Below are 22926 nucleotides of genomic sequence, written 5' to 3'. Positions count from 1 at the left end.
CATGAAACAAAGCCTGTAATATTACTTACTATGTAACTGTTATATTGAATACTGAATTCCAAATAGCACAATATCATTTTTTGTTTTACTTCCAGAGAGGAATTACGGTTCACTAGGATGGCGGGAATCGAGGCGGAGAAATGAAATTAGACAATCAGAAGATCCCAGTGAGAGGAGGTGAGACTTGCGTATTATTTTTAGACATTTTGATTAATTTTGAAATAGAATAAGACTTTTCAATTAATATTCACAAAACAACAGCGGAATAATCCCCTTGAGATTATCTGGGCCCTTTATATATCAAAGAATAAGTTATAATCATTATTATATATTACATAATAATATAAATAACCTATATACGTCCCACTGCTGGGCACAGGCCTCCTCTCAATCAACCGGAGAGGGTATGGAGCATACTCCACCACGCTGCTCCACTACGGGTTGGCGGAGGTGTTTTTACGGCTAATAGCCGGGACCAACGGCTCAACGTGCCCTCCGAAGCACGGAATCAACTTACTTTTTCGGACAATCAGATGATTCAAGCCTGAAAAGTCCTTACCAAACAAAGGACAGTCTCACAAAGTTATTTCGACAATGTCCCCATCGGGAATCGAACTCGGACCTCCAGATCGTGAGCCTAACACTCTTACCACTAGACCACGGAGGCTGTTATATATTATTAGTATAGTATTTTATTAACATGGAATAGGAATATAGTATGGAAGTAATAAATTATTATTATTATTGCTAATAATACTATTCCCAATTGCAGGTACGGCTCAACACTAGGCTGGCCAAGTCGAAGGTCGAGCAGCCGTCGCGAGGAGCGTGACCGCGAGAGGGAGCGTGAGCCGCGAGAATCACGAGACTCCCGGGACTCAAGAGACTCGCGGGACTCGAGGGACTCACGAGACTCGCGAGACCCGCGACGACGCTCGCGCAGGGAGGACCAAAGGACGCGACCACGAGATTATAGGTATACACATAACATAAACAGTCTATATACGTCCCACTGCTGGGCACAGGCCTCAATCAACCGGGGTATGGAGCATACTCCATCACGCTGTACCAGTGCAGGCTCGTGGAATTATAGGTATATCTCCTGCGAATCAACTAGTCACTTCATTTATATACCACCCTCTTGATGTAAGTCTCTAGGTGTTTATCTTCTATTGTGTGGGATGTAAGGTGGATTACCAACCCAATCAACCCTGGTGTCAGGGTTACTATTGAGCCGCCAAAGGCGCCTGACAAGGCTCATGTAACGACTCGACAGTAAGAAGTAACCAATCACCAATCCAATCCAATCTTATTTTTAATAAATCGTCGCAGACGTCGCAAACAGACGTATCTGTAAATTTTGCTAAAATAATTTATATCTTATTGACAATTGCATATGGTGCAAATCAGATTCACCAAAAATTTCAGATACGTATGTTTGCGACGTCAGCGACGAGATAGTGGCTGGCAGCGGCTGGAGGAGGAAATACTAGGACCGAGCTCAGTGGCGTGTGGTAGGAGAGGTCTGTAGCAGAGTACAAACTCTGCACATACTGGCCTTTTGTTCGGACCATCATCATTTTAAATTACGAATTCTCATTCCATTCCATTCGCATTTCCTTTCATTTTACTCACTTTTTGACTCACTGCATCCCTGACCTTCATATAAACAACAAGTGTATTATACTGTTTAGGGCCGTGCCCTCTGAAACCCTCCTCAGTGCCCTCCTTTTGTGAAATGTGTATATTGTGAACTATTATTTTTGTGACTATGTTACTAAGTTTGTGAAGTGTTTTTAATAAACTATACTACTACTGCTTGCTATTGCTTCTACTTTATCACCAATCATTCCCCTACTCTGCCGGCACGTCGGGATATCATATCCTCACCTCTCAGCGTGCCGCAGGTCTACGTCCAGCAGCACGAGCGTAGGCTGTCTTTTTCTTGATGAAAAAAATAAAATTTTCTTATTGTCAGGTTTTCAAATGATTTCTCCCCGCGGGAGCGGGAGCACACGTCGCCCTTCGACAACGACTTCACGGACACGCCGACACCCACCACCAAGAAACGAGCGCCGTACTCCAGCTTGGAGGGCACCAGGTGAGGTGTACGGTCACGAGTACTAATATGTAGTATACACTTTGAAACCATATCACATTAACTTTTTTGACAAATTAAACCGTAACTCTCTTTAAATGTCTAATATGATAGTGCGACAGGGTTCTAAAGTGGGTACATGATATTGCTCATGACTGTACAATTGTACATGTTTATTTTTTATACGAGGTGTTAGTGACACCTGTGCCCCAAATAGTCACCAGACTACGTATTCTTACATGACATTAGACATTGTATGATGGTTTTTAATTATTTGGCTGGGGAGGGGGTTCCTATGCAGCTTAAAGCATACCTGGGAATGAATAAAAATAATTTAAAAAGACTTCATATCAACTAAGAATCGACCGCTGTGGTCCAGTGGTTGAACGTTGGGCTCACGATCCGGAGGTCCAGGGTTCGATTCCCGGTGGGGACATATCACAAAAATTACTTTTTACTGGCTGATCACCAGATTGTCCGAAAATAAGATGATCCGTGCTTCGGAAGGCACGTTAAGCCGTTGGTCCCGGTTGCTACTTACTGATGTAAGTAAGTAGTCGTTACATGAGCCATGTCAGGGGCCTTTGGCGGCTCAATCATAACTCTGACACCAGGGTTGATGAGGTTGGTACTCCACCTCACAACCCACACGATAGAAGAAGAAGAACAACAACTCAGAATCATGGTCTCAATCATCTCCCCAAGTTTTCGTTACGGTGTCACTAACACCCCGTACAAACCCGGCAGACGTTGTCCTGCACGATCCTAAACAGATACTTGGTCTAATAGTGAATCTAAACAATCAAATTGAATTGAGATTCATTCTACTATTAAACAGAACGACTAGTTCAGTACAATTATACTTCAGGTGTCAACCGAAGACGATTACATATTTACTTGCAGCAGTACATGAGCATGTACCATCTTCATCACACATTTAGAGTATAAGCCTAGAAAGAAAACTATGATCTCCCGTCTCGCTCCCGCCTCGCCTAGCGGCCCATGCGTCCCGATCATTACGTGATTTTGTGTCATCAAGTTCACACATAATTCGCTCACCATTATGTTGTTTTTCGCGTTTATCATGCCAAAACGGAAAAGATCTAGGTCAAAAGGTGATGATGATTATATTTCAATAAAGATAAAATTTTACAATAGATAGATACATAAAATACTTTATTGAGCACAATGGACACTAAATACAGAGATAAGGACAACAGATACAGAAAAGCACAACAGGGAACAATAGCTTCAATGCGCGGTAAGAATTACATCTGTCAAAGTACGTAAACTAGTGTTGTGACGATCATTGACATAGTGATGTATATCAGTCGATATTAAGTCGATCGATTCTTTTCTACCTAACTACGGCCCCGATTCCTGCAGACACCGCCTAATTTTATTTTAAGTTATATCCGTCATTTTCATATCCGTCGAAAAGGAAAGGGACAGATGATTCACAGCTCTAAATTTTAGGAAGAATGAGTAAATGAATGAATAACCCGGGCGAATCAAAAGGTACGTCGCGGGTATGCAATCCGTTTGACGTGCTGTCTACTTAACTATGTCGGGTTGTTGACGGGTGTAAAATTTTTAGACGGTTGGTTTAGATTTGTGCTTAAAATTGACGTGTGTTCCATAAATTTTATGCTTGTCGATTACCCGTCCCTTTCCTTTTCGGCGGATAAGAAAATGACAGATATAACAAAATAAAATTAGATGGTATTTACAGGAATTAGCACCAATATCTTCCTTTTTTATAGATTTTCATTCGAGCCGGAGGACTCGACGGCATCTCCAGCACTGTCGTCGGTGCGCCGCGAGACTAGCGCGGAGCCTCGGTTCCGCTTCGACTCGGACTCCGTGTCGCCGCGCTCCATGTTCGAAGACGACTTCACTACCCTCTCTACGCCCAGAGGTACACACATATTGCACATAAAACATAACATAAACAGCCTATATGTGTCCCACTGCTGGGGCACAAGCTTTCCTCTATCAACCGGAGTTACATTGTACGCTTTTAATTAGGATAGGCAAAGGTACTAAGCCATACAGTCGCAAATTTTATATTCTGATCAAAAGTATAGAATATAAAATGGTTTAGTACCTCGAGAGGAGCTCGGTGGCGCAGCGGTAAACGCGCTCGGTCTGCGATTGTTGAAATTAAGCGACTTTCGCAATCATAGGATGGGTGACCACAAAAAAAAGTTTTCATCTCGAGCTCCTCCGTGCTTCGGAAGGCACGTTAAGCCGTTGGTCCCGGCTGCATTAGCAGTCGTTAATAACCATCAATCCGCACTGGGCCCGCGTGATGGTTTAAGGCCCGATCTCCCTATCCATCCATAGGGAAGGCCCGTGCCCCAAGCAGTGGGGACGTTAATGGGCTGATGATGATGATGATGACACTTTTGATAGTTCACTTTACAACTAAAGGCAACAGAACATTTTCGTATTGACGTTTCGTAATAAGTATCTCGTTTGACTAAAGGCCTTATTAAACTGCCCGATCCATCAGGCCCGATGGATCGGGTATGAGTACAAAATGTGTGGTGAAATCGTGGCCCCGCCCACAGTCGACGTCGCGTCGTGGTCGGGTAGTGTAATGTATGTACTGAAGTTTGTTCAAACAGGTTTACAATTTCGCAGGTCGAACGGCATCAATAGCAGAAGAAGACGAATGCGACGTGCCACCGCTGCGTACCAAGCCTCAACAACAGCATAGGGACATCAAGAAGTCAGAATCCGTCAACATATTCACTCGCGAGTCCGACCCGTTTGAAGGGGACGCGTTCTTCGCGTGCACGGGATCGGACCGCGCCGCGCGCAGAGAGAACTGGCCCGGGGACTTCTAGGGGCTGGACAACGCGGGCACCGGGCGCTTCACGGCTTGGGGTAGGGGGTGGACGGTGACATAACACGGACAGCCTAACTGACCTAAGTCCAACTGGCTGCAGATCTCGCCTCGATCAAGTGAAGGGATTGGTTGTGAGGTAGATGTTGAGGATACCACGGGTTTCCGCTATTTACATGGACGCGACTAATACGTACGGTTAGAACAATAGATACATGCTATGACGTCGCTTTTAAGTTAAATAGGTGATATTTCAACAACTCAGAAATCTCATGTCCCATAGGGTAGTTTCCAACTAGTCAAATCAGTTACTTTTTACTAAACGTCAAAACACAATTACTATGGAATTTGTATGAAAAAGCAACCGTGACGTCATAGAAAAACGTGACGAAATATCGCACTTATTATTACATTTTGCTTTATTAAAATTCAAAAATAAGTTAAATAGCAAAAGAAAAGTTTTTTGTCACCTTTAGATCTTGTCTTTTAAATTAAAAAAAAATCATAATTTATCTTTGACCTAGGAAACTACCCAATTCGATTATTTCAGAGGTTTCAAATATGAATTGGGGCATTAAAAAGGCTAACATTGTTTCTTTTTGTTGGCATTCATTTACTTTTATATACGCAAATGTCAAATTGCAATATTGCTTTTGTAGATAAATAGCTTCAATGTTTTACACCCCCAGAAGTACAGGTGAATTGACTTCCAGTACTGGACGAGTAAGGTTTAGAACGGCATCTGGTAACACTGAACCGCCTTTTTTCGAATTCGCCGCGAGCGTTCACATTATCTCGCTCTAGCAAATAACGGTTGTGAATGACAGAAAATGATAGAGGCGTGCGATGCGGTGCGGCCAGATGTAGTTCAACTCTAAGCTGTCCTAGTGCGTTCACATTCCATGTTGTCTCATTTTAAAGTGTTTGCCTCTACACTGGCCAAAATGAACATTGGTGCTAATTCCTGCAGACTCCATCTAATTTTATCTTAAGTTATTCCTGTCATTTTCTCATCCGTTGAAAAAGAAAGGGACGTGTAATCGACAGGCATAAAATTTATGGCATAAAATTTTAAGCAGAAATCTAAAATAACCGTCTAAAAATTTTACATCGGCCAATAACCCAACAGAATTAAGTAGACAGCACGTCAAACGGATTGCATGCCAGCGAGATGCATATTTTATTTGCCCGGGTTATTCATTCGTTTTAAATTTAACTTGTTGACAATCCGTCCCTTTCCTTTTTGGCGGATAAGAGAATGACGGGTATAACTTAAAAAAAAATTAGGAGGTGTCTGCAGGAATCGGGGCCATCTTCTTTTACATTTCTATCTGTAGGTGATATTTTGCGTTCAATATTGATTGACAAAAGTTAATGCGTTTACACCCAAGCACTATCCCAAACTGCCTATTTCGTTTTATAGACCAAGATAGTGAAATCATATTTATTACATTCCTAAGTGACCGTTTGTTGGACTACTCAAAGGTTTTTGAATAAACGCATAAGTATTAGTATTTTATTATAATATATGCTCCATTTAGTCACGTGCATATTAAAGAAACATCAATCGGTTATCTGAATGAAGTTTATCTACTGACTTATTTTTACTATGACGAAAGTGATGTTCTTGTATATGAGAATTGTACAGTTCTCCGTTAGTTCGGATTCTCGATAAAAGAAAAGATTCGTGCAACTGTAGAGATCTGATATTTCAATATACAAGGTGTTAGTGACATCGTACCGAATACCGAGGGGGATGATTCGGCTCATAAATCTGAGTTAACCCTTCCACGGACAGAGACCATGGGTCATTCATCGCATCGTCAATTTAAGAGCCACGCTCTTGTCGGTGCAGCATTTTCCATGCTACTTTTTAGGGAAAAATAGGGCAGTGGTTTCCCTCTTGCCTTCCGCCCAACTCCGCTCTTGCGCGTTGGGTCATTGATGGTTCATAATATGACACCTTGGAATCGGAACGTCCGTAGACGTTCTGTCCTTGAAAGTGATAATAATAAGTCGAATTTTCCGTCGCGTGTTTTTTTAAATCCACTTGATATTCTCTTACTCAGAATCACGAGCTGAATCATCCCCCTGAGTATTCCGTACGCTGTCACTAATATCCTGTATAGCAAAAATCTGTTTGAAATTGCCGTAATTTTCTTTACGAAATATCAAATGTGATATAACATGCTGTAAAACTGGGCATTTCGTTGTCGCATTTAAAAAATAAGTAGATATACATTTTTATATAACAAGGCAATCGAATATTACATTGTATAAGTACGTCCGTATCTTGCCATTGCGATACTAGAGGAAGTGTTGATTGATATTTTTCATAGATCTCATTAATGTGTCCCTTACCATCATGAATATAGTAGGCAATCATTGTATTTTAAATAAATATTAAAAGATAAATAGATCGTGTATAAAAAAATCATTAACTTTTTGCAATGTGTCACTCTATAGTCCGACCACAGAAACAGAAATGTGTGCCTATTAGAGCGAACACAATCTAAACTTAATTTTAGTTTGACAGCTCTTGACGTGAGAACGGTGACGAGTTGGACACCCACTAACTTAGTTTTAACTTAATTTGAGAGGACTAAAACTAGCTGTCTCTTTCTTGCACTTATTACTAGTGTAGGACCAGTGGCGGCCCTAGCAAAATATTTAGGAGCTTAAGGCGGTGCGAGTGGTGCGACCGCTCCAGGCACCGTAATTGGGGGTGGGGGTGGGGGGGGCAAAATCAACCAAGACTGGTCCACCCTGGTCGCAAACTAACTTCATCGGGTTAGATTGTGGCCACATAAAACTCATACCGGGTTGCCATAAACAACATTTATAAAAGGTTTAAATAGGTAAATTTCGGTGGTCGTAAACAATCAAAAAAAAAATATTTTAAGGGGTGAGGGATGCCACTGTAGGTCTCATACCACCTAAATATTTTGCTAAGGGCCGCCACTTATCCTACACTTGCAATAAGTGCAAGAAAGAGACAGAGCTAGTTTTAGTCCTGTCAAATTAAGTTAAAACTAAGTTAGTGGCTGCCCAACACGTCACCGTTCTCACGTCAATATAAACTTAAGACTACTTCACTTATGTATATAAATCCATAATAACTTAAACGAGTAATTCCGTTCTGTGTGACTGATACGTTTAATCACGTAAAATAGTATAATTTTAAGTTAAATAATTTATTAATAATACATTTGTAGCGTCACTAGCAACCTTCAAATGTCATAGTGTTATGTTATAAATAATAATTATGGATTTGAATCCTAGCTATTCGGGCCCGTAAAATGTCTTTAGGGGTAACCTGTGATATGTAAAAGCCAAGTTGGACGGATGTTTGGTATGCTGAGAGCTTACAATGTTTCTAGCTTGCTTAGTGGATAATCCATAATTATTCCCATCAATGAGGGACTTTTCTCAAACACAATATAGATGGCGCTGTAAAGATTTTCCTCCGTTTAACCTTTCAATTTCAGGGATAACCGACATATGCATCTTTTATCTATGTTTTTGGGTATAATGATGGATGACCCTTTTTATTACACCCAGGCACAATTACATCTACCACCCATTATTATTCTGATCAAAATAAAGATAGCAACATCATTCTATATAAAATGTGATCCAAATATCAAGCAACAATTATAATTTTATATGTTTCTGTTGTTACATACATTTTTGAAAACCTTACTACGCCATCTATCGTGTTTTTTGGGAATGCCGATTGGAAAGTCTCTCATTGGAAGTCATTTTTCGAATTTATTGGATCAATCAAAAAAGTATGTGTGTGATTCCGTAGAACCTGCAGTTAGTTACCATTAATTTTGAAACCTCGATATTCTTGATAAATAAGCAATAATATTTATGCAGATAAATGACAGATCTGAAGTTCATTATAAATACTTAGTAAAATATATTTAATACTGTTGTCTTTTCTAAATTACTATATTATAAATTATAAATATTATTATATTATTATAAATTGGAAATTACTCATTATTAGTCTGAACTGAATAAATAAACTGGCAACATTGATATGAACTGCGTTTTCTGATTGGTCAACAGTTATTAATGCTGCAATATAAACACCATTTGGCTGTCTATAGTGAACTCCTGATCATTAGATAATAATAATAATTCTTGTTTCATAAACAAGATTTTAGTAAATTGTTTAGTCCGTCTTAGAGGAAATGAAATAAGAGAATCGAAGTAGTCCCTTAGATTTCACACTTCCTGGGTTGGAATATATTTCGGGCACAAAATGTATTTGTATATAGTGTTGTGTTTTTTTATCGAAATGTAAATATTTTGCTACGAACGACTGTTTGAACTGGCGACAATGTAAATACCGAATATTTTATGAGGTACATACGTCAGTCGTAATGTAATGCGTGGGTGGAACATTACGAATAGTTTTGTGTTGTAATCGTAACTTTTAATGTAAATCGTTGTAATTTAAACAACATTATCTCTTGCGCGGCCGAAATAAGATACATTCATAATATTCCACCTACACAAGGTAGTATGGAAAATGATTATTGGCATTTTTTATAATATACATTTAACCACATTAATGCGCTTAAAATTAGAATTTGCAATTCATATGATATTTTACAATGATATATGACTACGCACTTTATACTCCTGTAGTCAAATCTATACAAAAATCATTTTTTAACTTATTTATGTATTGAATGATTTCATTCGTTTCGTAGTGCGTTTTATGAAATTAAAACTTTATTTATTAATATCTACTATTAAGACAAGTATTGATAATACTCGCATTTTAGTTCACTGTTTACGAAGATATTTGATGATCAAATTCATTACACTGCGGTGCACCGTGTTGACTAAAAACGAATTTTAATTTATTATATAGTAAATAATTCTGTGATATTTTCGTTTAATTGTGGTTGTCGTAATGTTTGGGTTTATTGATTATTAATTTTAAATAATTTAAATATTATCCTTCCAAGAACTTTCGCGCACTGTCAAATTCAACTATATTATAGATTATTAAATTGATTGTATGTGCAGAAAAAAAACAAAGCGGGTGAAGGGCTATTCAAGAAAGTTAGGACTTATCACAGTTACTAATGCTTACTGTGTATATATGTGCGAGTGGACCGAAAGGTCACATTGGCGTGTTTCCAGTTATTTCTGGCCCCACTAGAACATTTTAATGTCTTAAAAAAACTAATCAAAGTAATAATTATAATGTCTGGAAATTGTAACGATATTCTAATCATTTTATAACAATTATAACGATAGCTGATGTAAAACTAATGTTACCTATACCTAGTGACGTGATAAAGTCAGTTTTGTATTAATGTATTTTTTGTACATAACGTAGCTAGAGGAAATAAAAATTATGTGCAATTATTACCACCTCTACGGCGCGATACCAAAGGTATTTATGTTCTGTAACTGTTGTGTAAAATACTCGGAGTTAATAAAATTATAACATGATTAAAAGTTGACTTTTTTAACAAGGTATTCCCCCGATAATAACGTCGCATTGTGGACCAAAAGGTCAGACAAAATACTACTATTCATTGTTTGCAGGTTACCTTGCCCAACAGTCATATAGCTGCCCCCTAGTGCCTGACGGAGTGGGAAGAGTGCTTGGTATTGGAATCTTGTCTTGAAATATTTTATTATTTTTAATACCACAATACAATTCCTACAAATACCGTAGAATTTTCTATTACAATATAACTATGAGGGAGATATATTTCCAAAATAGGGCTGTGATGCGAGTCTGTCATACAGACAGACATGCTGATTCTATGTATAAAGGCCAATAATTCTGGAACCCTTCTTCTCGAGTTCCTAGTCTAAGCCAAAGAAAAAACTCATAAAAACAAATATTCTTTGCATAATTATATGGATATGAATGGCAATATGTTTCCTTTTCTCGTATCGCTAGCGCTTAAAAATAAATAGTAAACCGCAACGTTATTATAAAATGGAATGGTCGAGTTACCATTGTCGCAATAAAAAAAAAGAAATGACGTCACGCACGTACCGTCAACGTCATTTTCCATGGGGTTGTATGGCTTTTTGGCGGGAGGCGGGAACGGGACAGTTGCTTTCTTCATTGAATAATCTAAATAATTAATACGAAGTGGTGTTTTGTGGTTAATGATCGCATTAAGTTAGTCGGAAGACATTCGCGAGTGTTATTATATTGGAGTATTCAATAAACAAAGTGTATCTGCCTATTTTCGCTTCGTGTCAGGAAGCCGCTTCATAACTCAAAAGTTTATGCGGACTTTTGAGTTAATTCGTTTGGGGTTCGGAGTAGGAGTCTACTCCGAGGGTGGGGGCTTAGGTTTCATCATCATCACCTTTCATCATTTCATTAATCATCAAGAAAAAAAATACGTCAGACATGGCTGTATGGGCATAGTTCCCTTTGCCTTACCCTTCGGGGAAAACCAAACCAAAAAAAAAAAAAAAAAAATCATTTTCCATGGAAGTGGTAATGTCAAAATTCTTTGTCAAGAAAAGTTGATTCAACAGCTGTTTTAATGTAATTTTTATTTCTAATTATTTTAATAATTAGAGACACTAATTGTAGAGTTTGTGATCTTATTTAGGTCATGATAGTTTTCATTAGTTATAGCGTCATTTTAGAAAATGAAACAAAGGTAAGTGTAGATAGAAACTGACACACGTAGTTTGAGATGTCGTTGTTTACGTGTTAATAATATTCAAATGTTTGTGTGATAGGACGCGCCTAATGAATGGCGGGGATGACTTGATTAACTATAATTTGACCAAGAAAACCGACGGAGACATAAGCGGTGAAATTCCACTGCACAAAATGCGGCCACAGGAACATTTCATTGAGGCTCAAGTACAGGAAGGCGACACATTGCAAGCGATTGCGTTAAGATTCTACTGTTCTGTGAGTAAACGGGTATTTCCTTTACATATTCAAACATTTGTCGAACATACAACTTGAGTTGTGTGATAAATATATTATTAAGGACAAGTGATTAATTCTAAACTGTAGTCCATAGTTCTAATTTATATTTTGTTTAAACTAGTGGAATCCAACCCTCAATTTATATTAATGAGTATGTTTATAAGGTAGCATTATCCAGTTAGGTGAATGCAACAAATACTTCCTTTCATATATTGACAAGGGTCATCTTTATCACCTTTCTTATCGTCTGATAATGTACTCTTTGTTGTAGCTAAATATAATCCCTCTTAGGCAATTGATAACATTCATTCGTTTTTAGATTTCAGAACTGAAGAGAATTAACCACATACACAAAGACAATGAAATCTTTGCTAGACGTATTATCAAAGTCCCTGTGACACCTTACTCGGTGCTCACAGAACTTATGCCATCATCACAACAAAACCCTGTACCTAGCACCTCAACATACACCCTGACATCAGCAACCCCAGTTGCACAGGAACCTGTGAATAATACTCATAAAGCAGTTCAGTCTTCCCAAAACAATAACACAGAAGTGAAGAATGATTATGCCATTGATTGCAATGAGGTTGTGTTGAACAGTACTCTAGCACCGTCTCTAGTCCCCTACACAGATGTTGACCCAAGCGAGGCAATGTCGGAGGACACGCAGCTCTTGCCACCGAAGCAGAGGGAGCCAGTAGAAAGTGTTGTGGTCAAGGAACTCACCTCCCATGGTGCTGATTTTGGACTGAAATGGTTTCACTTAGTTGGTTGCATGCTTGTTCTTGGTGTTGTGATACCTCTTATATATGTAATGTTCTACTTGGACAAGACACATGAGCATGATTATCCACCTCTGCATACGACTCGATGACCAAATAATACTTGATCTGATTAAAAGCTTTAAGCATGAATATTTTCTAAATGATTTTTTATGTATGTATATCATATTAAGGGGACTCAATGTGATTTATAAAATAAATTTATTATCGTAAGTAATTTCGTGTTTTAATTTCAAAAGCCTTAGAACAAGAAAGGTAAGGTACCGTCACCATACAAAAAATGTCTTTGTTGTACTAGTGTTTGTTGAACTCTACATAAATTCTAGCCGTTTTCCTTCCTCAGCTGACTCAACCATAACAAACGGTAATACAACTCACCACCACCTATTATTACGTTGGTCTATCAGAAACCCCAGTGAACCATGGGTATTCGGTTGATAAATGTACCTCTGACTAGCCCAATCAGGAATATAACTTTTGTGAGCTTGTTTTTTTTTATTCTCAACCAGTTTTCTAAGAAACAAGTTTTATCTTTTCATATTTATTTAAGTGTCAATAAAATTTAGTCCACATGTGCAAATATAATTTGCACAAATGTATATGAAATCTGTGAAAGAATGAGTCGTAGTAGGCAATGGGTACTGAACTGTCTCTAGCATATATTTTTTTATAACAGGAAATAATATAGTAGCGACAGGGATATTATAAATTAAAAAAAAACCCACAAATTCATAAAATAAACTTTTTATTTTCTAATCTATATTCACTTAAAAATACTATCGATGTAACAATTATCGGTAAATCATTGACACAATCTTATTTTAAATTACCTTTTATATTTAATACGTAATGATAAATGCATTCTTTTATTTCATATAAATATTTAGGTCAGAAATATGTATAAAATCTTTAGTACAGATCTCTATTGCGATACGTTTTTGGATTGCATCTATTGAATTTACTGCTAGATTTAGATTCGCGCAGTGGCGACTATTTGGAATTACTGTCATGCTAAAGAGCCTCTGGGCTACAAGAGTAGTGAGGTGGCTGACGTAAAGCTAAACTGTCCCGTAGTCGCGCGAAGGACATCAGGAATCAGAAGTTGCCGCGCCCGCCGCCGAGGTTGGGGTTACTCTCGTGCACGCTGCGGAGCAAAACATAAGTGTTATTATTATTTACCACAGAAAAATCATGACCATGTAATAATGCAGCGAAGTAAGTATTTAGGAATCAAGAGAATAACAATAATTATTTACAAGCCGGCAGAAAAGAGTAGAAATTAACTGGTCCTTAACTTCTGTTTAACTTTGGACTTATATGTTGCTTAAATTTAATTATTTTATTCTTAATTTTTTCAATTTATTGCGGCTCCGATTACATGATCACTTGCTGAAAATAGGTACGTAACCGCAAAGAAACTAATGAGAAAAACTAAACTATCAATTTCTACGCTTTTTTGCCTCTAGTAGTTTTGAAAGGTTGAACACTTTCAAAAGAGCATAGTATAATCGTCACATGTTATTGGTACATGAATGATAAGAGATACAATACGAGTTAGTAACAATGACAGAGACAGGAAGGCAGGATCTTCGTTCGAAGTGCGCGCCGACGCTTTGTAGGCAGATTAGTGATTCCTTGTTATAGTAATCAAACAACAAAATCACTAGTCTTCCATACAACGCGCGGCATCCCCGTTAGTCGATGGCACACCTAGAAACTTGTTAGTCACACACAGAAATGTTAATTACAAAAGCTTTGATAGTACAATGGAAAACAAATGTAAGATGATAGTTTAGTTACATGTAATATTAAGTTTACTAGTAATACGGAAACATAACTAATTACCTAAAGTACACTAACAATTGCTACATTAAATCAAATATAATATATGTATATGTAGTAACTAAATTTCAATAGAGTATTTTGATAATGAATATTTCCGATGAAAATAATCAAGTAAGAAATAAGTGACGAGATAATATTTCCCAAATACATTAATATTATAAATATAATTTTATTAAATATACCGATAGTAGTACAAATTACAGTTACTGTGTACAATATAATTACAAGTACTCTAATACACGTTAAATATAGAAGACCATAATATCACAAAGAGACTCCAGTTAACTACTAAAAATTGTCTGTACGTTTTACCTGGTCGGGACAATATTGTCGGCAAACAACTAACTTATCCTAGTTCTGTTTGGCCAACGCTGGGAACTCTTCAAACATTCTATTGAAACAACATAGTGTTAGTAATGATGCGATTATTTATGATATCAAAGAGTAATTAATGGATGTGGATTTGACAAAATTTGTGTTAACATAAATCGTGCTTGGAGGTGAGATAGCTGAGTTGAGTGTGTAATGTTTGTGTTAATATCTGTCAAATCTTCAGAATTTCAGTTTGACGTATTATTGTATTAGGTACATGCAATTTTATAAGGTAATTCTCACACGGTGATGAGATGATCTATACAGAGGGATAATAAAAAGTATAACTTGAATCATTTATTTGTATACTTTTATCTAGTGTTGTTATTCTAGGCTATTATGATTAATCATAATGTCAACTATGGTCAAAATTGGTCTATTTTTTACATTTACAACATATTGAGGTCGTCTGCGGAAGAACAAACAATTTGTGCTGCTTTTTCAGTTTAAGATTTTCCTCATTTTACTTCAGAAACAACTGCTCCTTGTCATAACACCTTGCGAAATGAAGTAGCTTCAAAAATGTAAAACTGACCTTCAACAAGTTTATCCATGATAATTACGTTCATTTTGATTCTGTTTTAGGGGTCGAATTAAGTTTTAGGGGTCGCATTTTAAAACTGGATTCAATAATTATACCTGAGGAAGATATAACAGTACAAGTTGTTTCTTCTTTCACAGCCAAACATTTTTTTTAATCAAATGATATTAATATGATCTAAGGCCTGATCGTGTAACACACACAAAATCACAATCAAAATTGAAGGGATTTTTATTGGTAGAGGATAGTGTTTCTATCTGTTAAGATACAAACTTGAGTTACACGAGCACTCCTCAGGAAGCATGTGAGTATATATTATAGTGACAAGGATCTTTTAGCACGCGGCCACAACCATAACTAACGCCGCATCCTATAAAAATGTTATTTTTATCATTTGTTTTAAATTGAGATGGTGCACATCAGCGCCCCGGGGCCTATTTCATACAACCTACAATTGTAACCTACAATTTGGTGTTCGTTGCGTAATAAATAACTAATATAAAAATGCAAAATATTTCTAATCACATATTACGCAATGTACACCGAATTATGATTGTTATATTTGTTTTCTTTTTTGCGGAAGGCAAATGGGAAACCACTGCCCATTTTTCCCTAAAAAGTAGCGTGGAGAATGCTACACCGACAAGAGCGTGGCTCTTAAATTAGTGATGAGGATTTATGAAATGGGCCCCTGCTCAATTGTGTCGATTCGGGCAGCCACCAATTTATTTGACATGGCCAAAACTATCTCTTTCTTGCGCGTATTGTTAATGAAGGAGGGCACTAATTTAAGAGTTGTCAAACTAAAATTAGGTTGTGTGCGCCCGAATAGGCAACAATGGCCTTGATTCCTGCAGACACCTAATTTTATGTTATACCTGGCATTCTCATATCCGCCGAAAAGGAAAGGGACGGATAACAAGACAGCTGTTAATTTTGAAATGAATAACCCGGGCGAATCAAATAGGCATCTCGCTGATATACTACTTAATTCTGTCGGGTTACTGGCCAATGTATAATTTTCAGAAAAATTTACGTGTGTTCCATAAAATTTAATCCTGTCGATAAACCGTTTTTCTTTTCGGCGGACAGCTATAACTAAAATTATATGGTGTATACTGGAATCAGCATGTATGTCATCCAAGTGCCACAAGATCCATGTCAACCTGTATTGTAGTATTAACTTATTTTCCATAGAATATTTAGCAGTGTAAAGCAGTACATTACCTCTGCTGCAGCAAGTACTGGGCCATCTGTATGCGCTGCTGGGTGCCGGTGATGGTGATGATGCGGTCGTTGGAGCCGGGCAGGGGCTCGGCTATCTCGATGCCGGCGCCGCTCTCCGCGCGGATCTTGCGGATTCGCGACCCCGCCTTGCCGATTATCGCGCCGGCCAGCTGAAACATTATAGAGGGATGGTTAACATTGCATATATATATAAGATCACGCCCATCTCCTACAGGGGAGGCAGAAACCACGGAAATAGCTTCATCAACAGCTGGCCAGATTACTCGTAACCCTTTCTTAAAAACATGGTTAATGTTCATTAAAGACGAATTAATAAAATATATTTAAATACATCCAGAACATATATACATACATAAGTTCACGCCTATTTCCCGCTGGGGTAGTCAGTGACCACGGGATCCCACTAACTAAGATCCTGACACACGACTTTTGCTTCTTCCACTCTCATCAGACTTATGCATGCTCGCCTGTTTAGAGTACTCTTTCTTGACCTGGCATTCCTTTAAAACATCCTGGATCTGACAGCCGTATGTACGGTCACGAGTACTAATACGTAATACACTTTGATACCACGTCACATTAACTTTTTTGACAAATTAAACAGCAAGTCTCATTAAATGTCAAATATGATAGTGCGACAGGGTTCTAAAGTGGGTACATGATATTACTCATGTACGCCCAGGCCTACCTCTTCTAACTCTACCGCTTATATCCGCATCAATCTTTTTCGTAAGTCTACTTGGAAAAATAATCTATATTTAAAACGAAAGGTCATTGTCTCAAGCACTTATCGCAAAATCTCAGAAACTACAAGTGTTAGATTTCTCAAATTTTGCATGGGGGTTCGTTTTAAGAGGTAGGTGGTCATTAAGACGGGATTTTGTGAAATTCAGCCTGAGGGGGTTACAAATTTGGTTGAAATATTGTATGAAAGTTTGTCATTTTTGAAGTTAGAAGCATAAGACTAGAACTCCACGCAAATGAAGTTAGAAAAGTTAAAGAAGAAGCAACTAGTAGGCTCAACAGCCTACTCCGTCGTGTCCGTTGTGCTCAATAAAGTATTTATCTATGTATATAGTAATAAAAATATAAATATTGACTCACGTCTTTGGGGATAGTGACTTGCGTGGAGGTGTCCTGCTGTCCGCCGGCGTCGTTGTTGAAGCTAGAGCCGGCGCCGCGCGCGGGTCCGCCGCCGAAGTTGCCGCCGCCAAAGTTGCCTCCGAACCCGCCGCGCGGGGGACCCGAGAAGTTACCGCGCGGACCCGGACCGGAGAAGTCGTTGAATGCTGTTGGAATTAGTAAACCAATTCAATACAAAAACATTTTATTGCGCAAAGATAAACATAACAAATAGGACAAATAAGTGATAGAAGGGGTACAATAAGCGGCCGTATTGCTAAACGGTAATTCCATTCAGGCAACTTAAATCGATAGAATCTATCGACTGTTGTCCATCTCAGGACTTTTTACGTTCTCGAATGATCATGTTGTTTCTCAGAAGTGATTTGCTACTGAACAGAATTACATTAGTCTCACGAAATTAGTATGCCGGCCGGGGTTAAAGAAAGATCGTCTTTGTTTTAAGTATTTATTTGAAAATAAACTATTTGTCACATTAGACTTAAAACTTCAGTGTGAAGGGGGACGTTGTTTTGTATGAGTCGAGTTTTAGACTGGCTCTTTAAAAACTTCATAGAATGAATAATCAGTTTAATGGTTCAGAAATTAAATTTAACTTGCGTTTTTTTTGTGACTCCCTAATTCTGAGTCTCCAAGTCAAGTATAAGTAATAAAATCAAACTGACCTCCTCTCGGCCCAGGAGGTCCATTCCGTCCCATAGGCGGTCCGTTCCTCGGCGGCGGTGGCCCACGAGCCCGTGGCCCGAGCGGCGGCGGCATCGCCCGCGGCGGTCCGCGCGGCCCTCCGCCGCCCCCTCGCGGTGCTCCGCCCTGTCCCGCGCCAAAGCCGCCGTACTCGTCCGCGTAGAAATCATCGTAATTGTGCGGATCGTAGTTCTGTACTGCGCCTTTAATTGGCACCTGAAAATTACAAAAAGGAAATTAAGTCCAAAAATTTGCCTGTTGAACTGTATTTATAATGGTTTAAGGTAATTTTATATAAAATTTACAAACTGCACGCTATTGGCAAAGCATCTCTCGTATTAGATTATTGAATAATAGGTTTGTTGTCGATAAAAAGAGATAAAAATAGAATAATCTCCATTCTTCTCTTGCACATCCAGTTGGGTGAGACGCTTGCTTGCGACGCAGCTTGTTTTGTCAACAGAGCGGCCAGATCAAGAAAATACTGTAAATTATGAATTTACGATGCTAACGTCATGCACATTGCACATACCATACGTGCATAGTGCTCGCGCGGAACATTTACTTGGACAATATCACGCAAGAAATCGATTTGCAGATATGTTTATAATAACTAGGTAATTAACCTCTCACATAAATTCTATTTTACCTATTTGCCTTCGGGCAGGCAAATACTACGGGAATCCACTTACTACGAGCCTAACACATCACTTTTGCTTTTTCCACTCTCATCAAAATCTTTATACATGCTCGTCGGCTTAGATTATATTTTTGACGTGATTCGTTGTAGATTGGTATAGAGTACAGTTGACCTGGGTTTTCTTTAAAAACATACTGAATTTGATCGCAGTATATACGCCTATTCCTTCCTCTTCCGAGATCTGCAAGATCTGTTTAGTTACTTTCATCGAGCCCCGCGAGCGGGGAGAGGTGCTGGCGAGACGCGACGCGGATGGGGCGGGCGCTTCAGAAGTATGCTATGGTTTAACCTCTCATATGCCGAGATACCAGACACAATAGATTTTACATTGTGTCTGGTCGAGATCCGCGTTCCGGCGTTTAAGGGGTTAATCTATTTTCCTGCCACTAAACATGAAACAATAATTGAATGTAACTGTTATTACCTGTCTTACAAGGTCTAGGACCTCGCGGACGCCGGCGGCGATCGCGTCGCGTTTCCCGATCAGCTGGACCACTCGCTCGGTGCTCTGCGGGGCGGGGTTGGAGAAGATCTTCAGACGCGCACCTGTTTTCTGTAACAAGAAATGTTGTTATTTCATTGTATATTCTATTATAATTACACCACAGCTAGATTTTGAGTGTAAGAAAGGGGCATATCCAAATGAATTCTACAAATATATACCGTGTATTCCACATTTTAAGAAGGCATCTTAATTATATAAATACCTAAAAGCTAATTCCGTATTTGAAATCTTATTTCTATGAAAGTAAAGCTTTGAATTTTTTTTATAAATGCAATATCTCAACTGGAAATCGCATAATATATCTCATGTATATATCTCAAGTAATATGTGAATAAAATGTAAGCGAGACACTGTATACGAAACGTCGTTCGTTGTAAAGGAACGTAAATGACACACTTGTTATTGACGTACAGTCATGAGCAATATCATGTACCCACTTTAGAACCCTGTCGCACTATCATATTTGACATTTAATGAGACTTAAGGTTTATTTGTCAAAATTTAATGTGACATGGTTTCAAAGTGTATATTAGTACTCGTGACCGTACACGCCTCTCTCTCTGTCTTCTCTTAGTTTTAAGTTTATCTCTTTCCCTGTCTGCTGGAAGAGATTTCTAGAAGAAACAAGCTAAACCGTTTCCCTGTCTTGTTTTATAACCTGTTCTGTGTACAATAAATTGTTAAATAAATATATGTCAAGGAGTCGCCAATAAATCACGGATTACAATACTTCTCCTGAAGCAAGTGTGATCCTGAAGATACCGAGATGTGGCATTCCATGGTCGATTTGATTAAGCGATAAGCACCTTTCCAGTCATAAGGTGTAAACGTCAAATGTAAAGATAGATCCTGTCGTAGGTTGAGGACAATCAGAAAGCGTAGGCGTCTCCACCACTGAACATCAATCAATCAAACAAAATTATCCTGCTATTTTAGGGAAACTTACGAATAAAGGTCAAAGGACGTCACACTTGTTCTGTTAGTCTTATAAGTTGGGTAAGTGAAGTGTGACGTAGGTGCCAATTGGTCACACAAACTTCACCTAAAACACTGCCGGAAAACTTAACCTAAATTAGTTCGACAGCTCTTAAACTAATGATGCCTTTAACTTATAATAATAAGATTGAGATGAGATCTAGTTTTTGTTCTGTCAAATTAAGTTAAACTTACGTTAGTGGTTGCCCGAATCGGTTGCCAACGACCTACGTTAAAGGGCCCACTTATATAACCGCTTTTTTACCACAATAATGCTAAGAATTGACGTAGTGAGCATAGTATTGGGATCGATATACGAAAATCATAATTTAGCCTTATAACCGGAGGACCACGCTGCTCCACTCTTATGCTCAATTCTTCTCTGATGTGGGTTGCAAGTTCAATGACCGATTAAGGCTTACTGCAAGCAGCCCGTAACTAATGGTGCCAACAAAGTTAGCAAGGTCGATTGTGGACAGCCATTGGATAGGCGATCGCTTTCATATCCAAGAAAACCATTCCAAATCAACCTATAATTCATTTATATCCTCGATGCTGATTGGCTTACACCCCGATGACGTCACCCAAGACACGTTGGGAGGACATTACCTCTACCCTCTACTTTACTACAGTATTTATAGTAGCTCGCAGACGTCTAGTCTGCGCGAGCGGTTACATAACAGCGCTCAGTGATAATGTTTACGACATTAGCATCGATCCTGCGACCCACATCCCGCAATCCATGAGCGATCAAATTACCGAGTTCATGCCATTGTGTGTTCATGGCTTTGCGTTTGTGCAAACTGGGGAGATTTTAATTTAAATTGAAAATAATTATTTAAATATTACATAGCAACAGCATAGCGTAATATATACATTGTGTTTGTTGGGTGGATCGTGCTCGTGTTAGACCGGAATGGCGCCGCACCGTTCACAAGAGCGTGGATTTGTTCGAAGAGAAGAGGTTACAAGATCTCGACGCAAAGCGCCAAATACGGTAGACTCGACCTAAACTCTCCTATAACTACACACTCAATTCGTCAGGCTTGCTTTATTGTGTGCCCTGTGACCGGATCTTCAGGGCGAAGTTCGGTTTCGCCAGTACTATCAGAGCCCACCACAACGACCCAGGATAGATATTTAGGAGTCGCCGTCGCCGGATACGGCTTGGACGACATGACATTCCAACAGGGGACAATAGGATTAGCAGTATATAACAACACGCCTGTATCCATAAAAGCGTAGGCAGAGGTGGACAGTATAGAATATACCCACTCCTTGCCAGCTATTTAAGAGGGGGCGAACCTATTGTCATTGAACGGGCACAAATCTTGGAAACCACGTGATATGAATTATGTGTGATCCAACCATGAATTCGAACTCCTTAAGTCGAATTTTGTGTTTTTAGAGCCCTTGGCAAACAATACGCTGAAACATCCAACATGCTTCGCTATATTATAACCATAGCACCATTTGAAAACTTTAAAGCTTTCAAAGTTTGGAGCTAAACTTCGAAAGCTTTAGTTCTATGGCAAAATACCTGAGACTTTACAAAAGACCCAAAATCCTGCATACACTGTATTCCCCCATTCTTCGTCACATCTTTGTCTATCGGAGGCACTCGTTCTCCTAGGGCGCTTCTCTGGCAAGTGACGTTTGACAGCGGGGCGGGCGCGCATTGCGCATGCGCGTCGTCATCGACCGGCGCACACGTGGCGCAGACGGCACTACCGCCAGGCCACTGAACCAATGACGTTAGACCGTAGACAGCACTACTGTCCCTGACTCTATACTACTACGTATGTACGGTAGACAATGTTTTATTTGAGCGCAATTTTCAACCGTATAACCGGGTAAAGGTAGGTGGTGCGTGCGTGTTATGCAACAAAGCCGGTTGAGTTGATTGTGTCGAGTTATTTGATGAAATTTTATTGAGCGTGCGTTTAATTAACAATTCGCCCATTATTTCCGTTAAGCGTTTTAATACAACATATAATGAATATTTCTTGTGTTATAATGTTTATTAAAATTACAGACTTCGAAATAATTAGAGTCTTGACAGAAACAAAGGTAAAGTTAATTTGCAATAGGTTGCAAATTATAATTTAAATGCCCATGAATATAATTTAAATTAAATAAAAAAAAATATTTATTAAAAACTAAATAAGTAAATTACAGCACCTGCAATCAGTAGCGGCTAGTAGACGGCCCTAATAAAATTGAAGTCAGCCAA

At 38.7% G+C, this 22926-nt stretch overlaps 3 protein-coding genes across 5 annotated transcripts in view; 2 read left to right on the top strand and 1 right to left on the bottom strand.

The window, feature by feature from the left end:
* LOC126374568 (protein disabled) overlaps positions 1 to 9392 on the top strand; it is a 53553-nt gene extending 44161 nt beyond the window's left edge. The window contains exons 18-22 of the mRNA XM_050021238.1: positions 96 to 177; positions 773 to 976; positions 1979 to 2101; positions 3862 to 4016; positions 4745 to 9392. Of these exons, the coding sequence (XP_049877195.1) occupies positions 96 to 177; positions 773 to 976; positions 1979 to 2101; positions 3862 to 4016; positions 4745 to 4950 (770 nt within the window). The 3' untranslated portion in view covers positions 4951 to 9392. The remainder of the gene's footprint in view (positions 1 to 95; positions 178 to 772; positions 977 to 1978; positions 2102 to 3861; positions 4017 to 4744) is intronic.
* Positions 9393 to 11425: 2033 nt separating this feature from the next.
* LOC126374554 (lysM and putative peptidoglycan-binding domain-containing protein 3) lies at positions 11426 to 12897 on the top strand. The gene is made up of 3 exons (XM_050021219.1): positions 11426 to 11614; positions 11697 to 11874; positions 12215 to 12897. Exons 1-3 carry the CDS (start codon positions 11604 to 11606, stop codon positions 12770 to 12772), a joined length of 747 nt encoding a protein of 248 aa, XP_049877176.1. The 5' UTR covers positions 11426 to 11603; the 3' UTR covers positions 12773 to 12897.
* Positions 12898 to 13408: 511 nt separating this feature from the next.
* LOC126374552 (heterogeneous nuclear ribonucleoprotein K) overlaps positions 13409 to 22926 on the bottom strand; it is a 35899-nt gene continuing 26381 nt past the window's right edge. For all 3 annotated transcript variants that reach the window (XM_050021214.1, XM_050021217.1, XM_050021216.1), the window contains 5 exons: positions 19638 to 19766; positions 18495 to 18729; positions 17791 to 17975; positions 16666 to 16835; positions 13409 to 13824 (listed from right to left, as the gene is read on the bottom strand). In XM_050021214.1, the coding sequence (XP_049877171.1) occupies positions 13776 to 13824; positions 16666 to 16835; positions 17791 to 17975; positions 18495 to 18729; positions 19638 to 19766 (768 nt within the window). In that variant the 3' untranslated portion in view covers positions 13409 to 13775. The remainder of the gene's footprint in view (positions 13825 to 16665; positions 16836 to 17790; positions 17976 to 18494; positions 18730 to 19637; positions 19767 to 22926) is intronic.

Source organism: Pectinophora gossypiella, chromosome 17 (genome assembly GCF_024362695.1).
Source record: "Pectinophora gossypiella chromosome 17, ilPecGoss1.1, whole genome shotgun sequence".
Taxonomy (NCBI): domain Eukaryota; kingdom Metazoa; phylum Arthropoda; class Insecta; order Lepidoptera; family Gelechiidae; genus Pectinophora; species Pectinophora gossypiella.
Note: the sequence above shows the minus strand (reverse complement) of the source record. Positions and strands in the feature narration are given on the sequence as shown.